The sequence below is a fragment of the Sciurus carolinensis genome, chromosome 8 (assembly GCF_902686445.1).
Source record: "Sciurus carolinensis chromosome 8, mSciCar1.2, whole genome shotgun sequence".
In the NCBI taxonomy this organism is placed as follows: domain Eukaryota; kingdom Metazoa; phylum Chordata; class Mammalia; order Rodentia; family Sciuridae; genus Sciurus; species Sciurus carolinensis.
In genome coordinates this window covers 129,884,164-129,895,618 of record NC_062220.1, presented here as the reverse complement: position 1 = coordinate 129,895,618, position 11,455 = coordinate 129,884,164, and the positions used below count along the sequence as shown (strand labels likewise).

Sequence of the window (11,455 nt, the reverse complement as noted above, 5' to 3'; positions counted from 1 at the left end):
CCCTGCCAAGGGTTAGTAAAAGCCCCATTAATCTTTCTTTCTGTATATTTTATTATTTGACACTCTTTGGTGCTATTTATTCACAAAGTTTGCCCACCTATTGTTTTTCTATGTTATCCAATTATCCACTGCCTTAAAAGTAACTTCAACAAAACCCATGACGTTAACATATTGTTGGTTTGCATTTCAATGCTCATTACTAACCATACCCCTGGCCAAGGTCAGAAACTCTCAATCATATAGGGAACAAGGGGTGATGAAATCAAATTATTATCTACTTCCTGCTGATCAGGGTAGGTATCTCCAATACTTGTTGTCAGTGAAGTGCTCTACATTTTGAGTTAAGGCCTATCCAGGGGGCCACGATATCTGATACAGGAGAAACAATTTAAACCCAACTTAGAGGCAAATGTTCTATAAGAAAAATGAGAAGACATAAGTATCAGAATAAGATTGATTAGCTATAATGAATTGTATCTAGACACTAGCAATTTCCTCCACCAGGAAGTGCCAGAAATCCAACTAAAAAGTTGTCCCCGTGGCAAGGCTGCTGAGAACATAGCATCTAGTGGGGAACGCAAGTCTTTTCTTTTCTTTTGTACTGGGGATTGAACCCAGGGGCACTTAAACCACTGAGCAACAACCCTACCCCATTTTTATATTTTATTTAGAGACAGGGTCTTGATGAGGTGCTTGGGGCCTCACTAAGATGCTGAGGCTGGCTTTGAACTTGCAGTCCTCCTGTCTCAGCTTCTCCAGCTGCTAGGATTAGAGGCATGTACCACTGAGGATTTGAGTCACGGTGCCAGATTCGTCAAGAATGTAAACACAACACTCAGTCTGATTGATGGCGCTTGTGTCACCCTGAGCTGCTTTGAGAACATCCAAGGCCATTCAGTGTTGTAAAACAGCTTTTTTATGATGCCAACTCTGCAATAAGAAGAGAAATACCTTTCTCAGTGACATCAAGAGCTTTCTGAGTGTAATTGGTCAGGGTTTCCACGTTCCAGATTACATCCTCTAGACCAGTTGTTGGGATAAACAGTGAAGTTAATGATCCTATGTTGCCACCAGCAGCAACAATCCCGCGGGAAGGAATCGGAGGTGAACTGGGAATGAACTACTTCTATTTCTGAGCTGCTTCCTTGCTTACTTGCTTGTTCACTAGTTTATAGAGGAAGAGGGGCTTTGCTTAGAGGAAGAGAGGCTTTGCTTAGAGGAAGAGAGGCTTTGCTTAATTTTAGAGGTGCTACGCTTTCAGAGAGGCTACGCTTTCAGAGGTCTGCTTCTTAGAGGTGAGTCACTTCTTGGAGGTGCAGGGTGCAGCGTTCGGCCTGCAGCCTGCAGCCTGCAACCTGCGACCTATGACCTAGAGGTGTGTCCTTCATCGTGTGTTCTGCGATCTTCATTCTGCGATCTGCAATCTCCTCCCAGGTAAAGAGAATGTCTTATGTACCTAAGGCAGCCAATCAGTTTAGGATTAAGTAGCACGGTTGGAGCATGCGCCATGGTACCAATTAAGAATGAGGAACATCTGTTGACCACTAGCACAGAAGAGACATCAACCAATCAGGCAAAAGATCACGAGAGATCACACCATGTTAACACTAATTATGCTCCACCTCTTGGCCCAACACCAGCTGCCATCTTAAGGCTACTCAAACATGTCTCTATAATCCTACCAGTGAAAAACAGATCATCCCCATCAATGCTCTCTCGAGACTGAAGAACTATGCAGGGTGACCTGTTTATTGTGTCCACCTCACTTGCATCTGTGGGTCGATAAAATTCTGGGCCTGATGCTGAAAAGAGGCTTTTGTGCCACTCTGCTGGAAACATAGCAAGTCCCAAAAATAATAACATGATAAGTGACAAAGAGCAAGGACCATTGTATTGCTTGGCTTTCCCTTGGAATAAGACCTGTTGGGGGCAGAGTGTCCATACAGAGTCACTATATAGTAAGGATAAAAACTGCCATTTTGGTTAAGAAAAGAAACCAGCTGTGAGAAATCTTAAACTAACAAGTGCCCCATGAGGTGATTTGTAAGTAGGTAAAGATGGAGAACTCACTGCCCTCCAGATCTGGACACAGCCTCTAAAGAAGGTGGCATGATGCTCATTATTGAAGACAGTCAGGGGGACACGGTAAGGCAACAGCCAAAACAGTGGAGTCTCATTGCCTCTCTGGTGGCCTTGCTCAAAAAGATGCCACAAAAAATGAGAGGGTGTACATCTGCCTGTCAGCAAGGAAAAATAAAGGTGTCACTGTCTTTATTGACTGGAAGAAAAGATGAACAAAGACAACACAGATGACATCAGACAGAGCACAGCTGTGCCATATGGAAGAGCTTTTGGCAAAGGAAAAAACACAGAGAAGTCCAAAGCAAAAAGCAAGATATCAGAGGCTGAGATAGACATCATCTCAACCAAAGCTGGGAGAGGAACAAGGTGAAGTTCAAATACCTGTCCTGCAGATGGCTATGTGTCGGGGTTTCGGCCGGACCCCTGGCCCTAGGTGTGGCAAGGCTAAGATGGCGCCTGGCAGTGAGCCAGAGCAGTTAACTTTTGCACAAACAACTGACATTATTTTGAGGAAGTTCCAGGGATTGGCTGAGCTCCCTGATGGACAGTGCAGGTCCACTATATGCCTGCCTTCTGCCTGTATCTGTGAATGCTCTCCCCTCATGCGAAAATGCTGATTGGTTACAAGTACTGTATATATTGGAGTGTAAGTTCCTCAAAGGGGGGAACAAAGGAAGAACTGGGAGGATGGGGGTGCGCGCAATAAAAGGGCTGAAAAGAACCAGGTGTCATGTCTCTCTGCGGGCAGGGAGCGCGACAAATGGTGCCGAAACCCGGGATCCAAAGAACATAAACTTTTCACAGACAAGGGTAAGTTAAGTGGTAAGTAATAAAGTAATAAAATATAAAGCAATAAAGTAATAAAGTAAGTAAGGCTAGAAAGCCCGGTAGCAGAGAAATATTAATAGGCTTTAAGCCCGGTCGCAGAGAAATATTAATAGGCTTTAAGCCCGGTAGCAGAGAAATATTAATAGGCTTTAAGCCCGGTCGCAGAGAAATATTAATAGGCTTTAAGCCCGGTAGCAGAGAAATATTAATAGGCTTTAAGCCCGGTAGCAGAGAAATATTAATAGGCTTTAAGCCCGGTCGCAGAGAAATATTAATAGGCTTTAAGCCCGGTCGCAGAGAAATATTAATAGGCTTTAAGCCCGGTAGCAGAGAAATATTAATAGGCTTTAAGCCCGGTAACAGAGAAATATTAATAGGCTTTAAGCCCGGTCGCAGAGAAATATTAATAGGCTTTAAGCCCGGTCGCAGAGAAATATTAATAGGCTTTAAGCCCGGTAGCAGAGAAATATTAATAGGCTTTAAGCCCGGTCGCAGAGAAATATTAATAGGCTTTAAGCCCGGTCGCAGAGAAATATTAATAGGCTTTAAGCCCGGTCGCAGAGAAATATTAATAGGCTTTAAGCCCGGTCGCAGAGAAATATTAATAGGCTTTAAGCCCGGTCGCAGAGAAATATTAATAGGCTTTAAGCCCGGTAGCAGAGAAAAGATTAATAGGCTTTAAGCCCGGTAACAGTTCACAGAAGGCAGGTTCGTTGCCCGGTAAAATTAGTCTCAATTTATGAAGGGGTACCAAATTGTGTGTGTGGTGTGTTATTTTTGTGTTTGTTGTGTGGCTTGTTTGTGTCTTGGATCAATTCTTAATATTGTAAGAGATAATTGTTTCATGATTTTCTGCATTCAAACCTAACCTGATTTCTCAACCAGGCAAAAAAGGGGTTAAAAAGTAAAGTCCTGGGTGATCCTCCCTCCCCCTGCCACAATGGAATGTAACTACAGCGTCTCAAGGAGAAAAGGGGGGTAACCTAAAGATAAGAAGAAAAGAAGAAAAAAAGTGTCCGTTTTAAATTCCTGGGCCGCTGCATAAAACTGACTTATTCTTCAGGATTCTTGTTTTGTTTTGTTTTTTTTCTTTAATGCTGTATTTTTGAGCTCATAATTTTAATCCTACATACCTAGGTTAATGATTTTATTTTTGATCAGTTCTATTTTTTATTCAACTGAAGTTTTTTAAACAGCTGTTTCATTGCAATGAACATTCACCTATAAGTTACAAGGCCTTTAATTTTGTGTTATATGTTATGTTGTGCTGTCTAATGTCATGTTTTGTCTGCGTCAAAACTGAGAGCTCTTAAATTAAAATTTAAAAATGGATCCAAATACTTTTATTCACGTGATTTAAAAGGGTTCAATTTAAATTGGGTAAACTAATGAAAGTAAAATATCTTTAAAAATAACTTACAAGTCTCCAGGTGGTCAAACTAATGAAATGTTAATGTTAAACAATGTCTAATATCAATTGCTTCTAGGACTTTTCTTCAGCAGGAAAGAGGCAACGGATCCTGTTCAGGACACTTGTCTGATATCTTGGTTTTTATAAAATAAATAAATTGGAGTTAACATGTATGGGATTACTCAAATGTGTTTGTAGAGACTTCTGGTTAATTTACAAAGTTAAAATGCTAATTGTTAAATAACATCAAGTACTCTTAACTCCTCAAATTCCATGGGGTATCATACTTAAACATTATTGGTGTTTTCATAGGTTGGTAAATAAAAGGGTTTAAACTTGCTTTGTGTCATCACTAAACTAAAAACAAGGTTACTAAGAGTTATATCCTAACAAGTGGAATTCTATATATAAAGGGTCCCAAAGGTTTCTACTGTGTTTCAATTAAGAGTACTATAAACAACAAAATATTTAATCTTATTAAAATAGGGTGATTTATCTAAATTCAGAAATTTCATAAGAGTTGTTTCAGAATGTGAACAAAAAGGGGCCAACAAATAGGGAAGAGAAAATAAAAGGTTCTGGGTTTAAAAATGTATTTAATAAAAAGGAAAAGAAAATGTTTCTGGACAAAAAAGTCTGTGTGTAACAAAGGGCAAGTTTCAACAAGTCTGTGTGTAACTAAGTTGGTTGTGTGTATGTAAAACAGCTAAAGCTATTTAAGGTTTTTCCTAAGGTGAAATACTAATGTTCTGATATAAGCCAAAGTTTAATCTATATGGTAAAATGACATGGTAAAATGACAAGGATTTCTTAGAAACACCAATTCATTCTTAACTTTGTGTCTCTTAAGTTTTATTAAAAATAGGGGTTTATACAATTATGGTTAAGCAACTGTTAAAAATTTGTACTACGTTATAAAGTCTAATTTTTCTTTAAAAACTAAAATTGGTAAGAACCAATTCCTCACTAAAATTAAAATAACTCTAACCACAGATGTACCTTATAACCCACAAAAACAAGGTATTGTTGAACATACACATCTCACCCTCAAAAATGTTCTTTATAAACAAAAAGGGGGAATAGAGGAGACCTTCAGGTCCCCTAAAGATAAACTTTCTCTTTGTCTCTTTGTTTGGGGTTTTTTTAACTCTGGGTAATAAGGGTAACTCGGTGCTTTACTGGAGCTGCGGCTCAGTTTGTGTGTTTCCACGGAATAAACTAACTTACTACCTCTTTTTAGTCTCTTAGGAGGAACAGTTCAACTATGTAACAAAACAACTGCTTCTCTCAATTGTACTTCAGATTTGTGCTATCTCTCAATGTTAAAATGCTTCTAGGTTCCTGCTGGCAGACTTATGTGTGTTCCTACCTTCCTACCAGTCCCAGTCTATGTTACAGATGATGAATTGCCAGTATTGCTTTCTAGAAACAAGAGAGACTTTGGAATCACCGCAGCAGTCATTACCACCATAGTTGCATCAGCAACCGCAGCAGCTGTAGCCTTGACGACATCAGTACAGTCAGCAACTAAGCTTAATGAAGTGGTCCAGCAGACAGCTACTGCTCTGTCTACTCAACAAACAGTAGATCAACACATGAAAGCGGGAATTCTCTTGGTGAACCAGAGGGTGGACTTACTCCAGGAACAAATGGACATTTTACAGGAACTGTTAAGCGTAGGATGCATTTATCACCTAAGAGGACTTTGTGTTACACCCATAGCTTATCATAACTTCAGCTATGCAGCAAATTTGTCTAGAATCTTGTCTGTTCAGCTACGTTCCAACTGGTCTTATGAATTTGATAATCTTACAGTTATTCTTAGATCTCAAATTGTTAGCCTTAATGCTACTAGAGTTGATGTAGCTCCAATGTCTGAAGTGCTAATTGGTTATCCTCCTCTTTCAGTTTTATTAAGCAGTGGGCTGGTATGGGAGCATTATGCATGCTTATGATCATTACTGTTATCTTCCTCTCACGCACTATCATGCGCATGCGCCGAGTTCAAGCTAGAGATCGTATCATTTTCCATCAGGCCATGGCTGCCCTAGAGGCCGGCAGTTCCCCGCAAGTATGGCTCACGATGCTGGACCGCTAGCCAGACGGGTAAGGTAGGAGGTGATCACCGTACCAACCTAAGACAGGAGCTGTAGCATGCTCTACAGTTATCCGATGACGGGTAAGGACGGTGGTTGACCACTCCGCCTAAGACAGGCACGGTCCCGAGCTTTCCTTTTCTTTTTAAAAGAGAAAAGGGGGAACTGTCGGGGTTTCGGCCGGACCCCTGGCCCTAGGTGTGGCAAGGCTAAGATGGCGCCTGGCAGTGAGCCAGAGCAGTTAACTTTTGCACAAACAACTGACATTATTTTGAGGAAGTTCCAGGGATTGGCTGAGCTCCCTGATGGACAGTGCAGGTCCACTATATGCCTGCCTTCTGCCTGTATCTGTGAATGCTCTCCCCTCATGCGAAAATGCTGATTGGTTACAAGTACTGTATATATTGGAGTGTAAGTTCCTCAAAGGGGGGAACAAAGGAAGAACTGGGAGGATGGGGGTGCGCGCAATAAAAGGGCTGAAAAGAACCAGGTGTCATGTCTCTCTGCGGGCAGGGAGCGCGACAGCTATGGATCTGAGTGGAGGCACTGGGTTAGATGTCACAGGACATTGGGAAGTTGGAGCTCCAAACCTCAGTTCTTGTGTTCCAAAGGGAGAAAATTTAAAGACAGACACTGCAAGCCATGCAGGAGAACTTTATTATAGGTAAAAGTAAAGTGAGGCTCAAACAAGGAACACCCTTTGAGAGTGGGTCATCTCCTGGCAGAGAATGACAAATTTGCTGTCTCCCAATTTATGGTTTCGGGGTTGCCTTGAGAACGGGGGTCCACCTTCAGCACTCTTTGCCAATCAGGTGTCAACTCCTTCAATCAGGAAGACTTTTGACCCTAGTTGGTCCTCTCCAGAACTGTCATGGTGCCCATCTTATTTAGAGAGGGGGCTTCATTTACAAGTTAATCTTATGTTGATGTATTGGCGTCACTGACCAGACAGAATTTACTTTTGTGCTCCTGCACTAAGAAAATTTCTCTTCCAAAATATATTGAGACACCCATGGCCATAAATTCTAGTTTCACAATGACCACAACTGACCCTGTCAAGAGTTAGTAATAGCCCCAATAGTCTTTCTTGATGTATATCTTAATTGGATCTCATTGTTCTGTTTCTACCCCTGTTGTTTTACTGCATTATCTGATTACCCACTTGCCTTAAATATAATTTAAGGTTTTCCTGTTAAAAATGGAATTATATCATTAAACATTATTACAGCATGATATTAGAAAAATACAAAATGCAAACATGGCATTCAGATTTCTCACAAAACACATTTTCCCCCAGATTAAAAAATGTTTATTCAGATATATCATTTGTATATCTTTAGCAGGTTTAACAAGGCAATTCAATATATGTATACAAGTTTTATCATGCAACATAGACTTTACTTCCAGGAGGTCACTATAGTGTAAACTCCAATGAGTTTTTTTTTTTTTTTTTTTGTGATTAATGACTTGCATAGAATTTATACTGTGGCAGAGTCAGAGAGATGGTCTCTGTGTGCCTGTGGAGAATGGGGACACTTTAGCATTTCAAGCAGGCATTGATGTAGAACAGGTGAGGCTGGACACCTGAGAAACTTGCAGGAAGCAGGTTTATTTAGGCTTCAGCAATCCAGCATGGCTAAAGCCAAAAAGTCTCTGGACCCCAGATCTGGAAATTCTCTGAGATTTATACTGTGTAGGTGGTTACACAACAGGATGGTTAACATAACAGTTACTCTTCGTTCCACATTCTTAGAAGGTTTCACAAGATTTTACTAAGAAAAGAGAAACGCTAACAAAAGCTTGATTGCAGACTAACTTTTCTTTTCTTTTCTTTTTTTTTTTTTCTGTAAAAGAGCTCAATACCTTTATTTTATTTTTTTATGTGGTTCTGAGAATTGAACCCAGTGCCTCACACATGATAGGCAAGTGTTCTAGCAATGAACCAAAATACCAGCCCTAACTTTACAAGAGAGAGAAACCTGACCTTAACAACAAAGAGGTGCTCAAACCAAGGAGCATCATTATCTTCCTGGCTTAAAGTTTTACATCATGTCATATCTTAGGTGCTGTCTCTCTCTCTCTCTCTAAATAGTTGCTTCCCATAGTAATCTCAATAGATTTAATGTTAGAGGAGACAAACAAAGTAAAAACAATAGCATAATCTCTGTTATGTCAATTTAGCCTTTGAATCCACCAAGAACAGGAAACCATCCTCCACATAGCGAGCTTGGATCCCAAGCCTCAATGGCCTTTCAGGTTTGAACTGGTACACATGCTAGTTTCCTGACATTGTCAGCTATGTGTTTGATTGTTCTCAGTCCTGTAGTGAAGACAGAGGAAAGGACAATGTAGATGATAGAAGCAATGGGTGTCAATGGTCACAGTACGAGAGCCATCTTAGAGGATGAACTGTCCACTTGTCCTGTTGGTTACTTTATCTTCCACCTTGCATTGAGCAGCCAGCCCCCAAGTGGCTGAAGCAGGGCTGGTATTTCCTCAAGCTTTGGGTGTGTGCAGGCAAGTCAGCTTCCAGCATGACTAGAGCAGGGCTGGTGTCCTTCTGATCCTCAAGCTTGTCTGCTGTTTCCTTCTTCCTGATGGTCAGCTGAAGGGGTGCAAGTTAAGGGGCAAAGCTGAAAAAGAACATATATGCAAACAAGAGATTCTGTTTTCAAAAGGTCCCAAAACAGGCCAAAAGGGAGCAAAATACAGAATGTATATCTGTGTACATGTATATACACATATTGATATATTCGGTGACACTGTAAAGGAGAGTAAAAAATTGTGGGCAGTGTGTGTGGCAGAGCAGGGGGATATCCCAGGAGGCTTAAACTACACAGATTTATCTCCATGTAACTTTCAACAAATTTGAAAACAGTTTATCATTTCATGAGCCTGACCCAACATTTCCTGCTTTATCTTAAGATCTTCCACATATTATTATTTCATCTAAAATTATAAAGTGAATTTTGACTCCCTACCTCACAGGTCAGTTGTCTTCCAAAAGTGCACTTCTAAATGTGTCACCTTTAATCTCAGCATATTTCTGCCTGGAAATAATGCTGAATGCCTATCTTGCTTCCAAGTTGAGGTAGAGCACAACAGCTTAATTTACACATGGCTTATCATCCTCACCATCTTTATTTTACAAAATGTAAAACCAAGACTGTACCTAGTTCTGTGCCCTGGTCAAGGTCACCCAATTAAGAGGGATTTGAATCCAGCTCTATGAACCCCAAAGTCTTTGCCTCTCCTCACACTACCCTTCAGCATGACAAAATTTGCTAACATATTTTTTTCTTTCTTGATAATCTCTTAGAAGAAGCATGTCAGGCTAAATTTGGTAGATCTAGGAGCGTATTTTCCCAAGTGGCAGCTTTTCCTCAAGTCCAGGTGTGTGGAGTCTGGCAAGTCTGTAGTCCCCAGTCTTGAGCAATGTACTTGGGCCTCGCATTGCTGCCCAGAAGTCCATTGCTCAGATGGCCCTGTCTCCAGAACCCAGAGTCCTGCTCAGGGAGGAGTGGGGGTGGTGGGGAAGGGGATGGGTGGGAAGCTCAGGAGAAAAGACCAGAACCAGAAGGTGCTCCCAGGGCTGGGCTCCCAAAGCAGCCAGAGATCCCTCTCCAGCCTGCCCCATGGGTCAAGGCCCAGACCTGACCCGCAGCCCCCAGGCCCCGCCCCTCCCCCTCACCACTGGGCTGGACCCACCCAGCCCCGCCTACTGCCTGCTGTGTGCACTGCAGCCTCTGTTTAAAGTACTCACTTGTTTCCCTTGGGTGAGGTCCCTGAGTTAGTGCCCCAATTCCTCAAGGAGCCAGAAGGATGGGTTCTGTTCCTGGGGGATGAAAGGCAGGTGAAAGCAGTGGATGCTGCTGAGGCGACTGTGATGGAGAATGCCCAGCTTCCAGCTCCTGCGAACTTGGGCAGCAGAGCAGCAGCCTTGGGGTCGAGTGGCTACAGCAACAGCATCGTGGAATGGCGGCCTCTAGTGGCAGCGGCAGCAACACGCAGCTGCTTTGGGCATAAGGTGTCCTGAGCCCAAGGTCAGCAGTTGAGTGTTGCCTCAGGGCGTCTGTGGAGGTGTCCGCGAACAGATGCTGTTTGGAGTGCGGTTCCAGCGTGGTCCCGGTGGCGACGGCAGCAGAGGACTCCCGATGTCACAACGGAGGTGTCCAGACAGGAGCGTTTTTGTCCTGCAGTGTTGACAGGGGTCTGGCTGCAGTTGTGATGACGTCGGTGTCCAGTGCTGAGTGCCGCTGTCTGGTGTCCCTGTTGGAGTCCGGTGGCAGCAGCCTGGAGCTCCAGAGTGGCATTCACACGCAACTGCATCAGGGTCTGGTCAGCTGCAGGGCGCCAGGTGTGGGCGTGGGGTGACGTGCATTGACGTTGGGCTTTGGTGGGCAGCATCGGCGTCCAGCCGGGGTTTGGGAGTCTGGTGCTGGGCAGGGTGGGGGCCCCAGAAGAGTCTGGAAGCAGCGACAGCGGCCACAGAGGCATCCAGCCCTGAGCGTCTTCATCCTGCTGTGGCAACAGGAGTCCGGCTGCGTGGCGGTGAAGGCGGCATCCGGCGGCCTTGTGGGGAGTCTGGTGACTGCGGCGAGGAGCTCCAGGCTGGCGGCGGCGGGGAGGGCGAGGGGCCGTGGGCATCAGAGTCAGACAGCCACCAGTAGCTGGGGTGGCCTTCGAGGTGGCTGCTCTAGGGCCTTGGCCTTGCTCCTGGCGGAGCCTGCCTGCTCAGGAAGCAGGACAGGAGGCGGAGGTACCCAGGCAGCTGCCCAGGACCTTATGCTGCCCACGCCTCTGCGCCTCGCACTGGCCTTGAGCCCACTGGGTGGCTGCTCGCCGCACCCCCGCTACGGCCTCTGCAGGGAGCTAGGCCATCTGCCAGGTGTGGCACCTTGGGAGAGGACCCCCTCCCTCCCCAACCACATCCCACGTGGGCTGTGGGGCAGAGCCTCGGGGACCTAGGGCATCTTCATCCTCAAAGCGCATTTCTGTGGCTGAGGGTGGCAGAAGACCAAGACCAAGGACTCCGAGC

General features: G+C 43.9%; 1 protein-coding gene across 1 annotated transcript; it reads right to left on the bottom strand.

Annotated features, from left to right (window-relative positions):
- Positions 1–8,261: 8,261 nt before the first annotated feature.
- On the bottom strand, positions 8,262–11,064 carry LOC124991517 (uncharacterized). The gene is made up of 2 exons (XM_047562188.1): positions 10,181–11,064; positions 8,262–9,050 (listed from the first exon to the last, which is right to left on the bottom strand). The coding sequence occupies exon 1, from the start codon at positions 11,062–11,064 to the stop codon at positions 10,462–10,464; it is 603 nt and encodes a 200-aa protein (XP_047418144.1). The 3' UTR covers positions 8,262–9,050; positions 10,181–10,461.
- Positions 11,065–11,455: the final 391 nt, after the last annotated feature.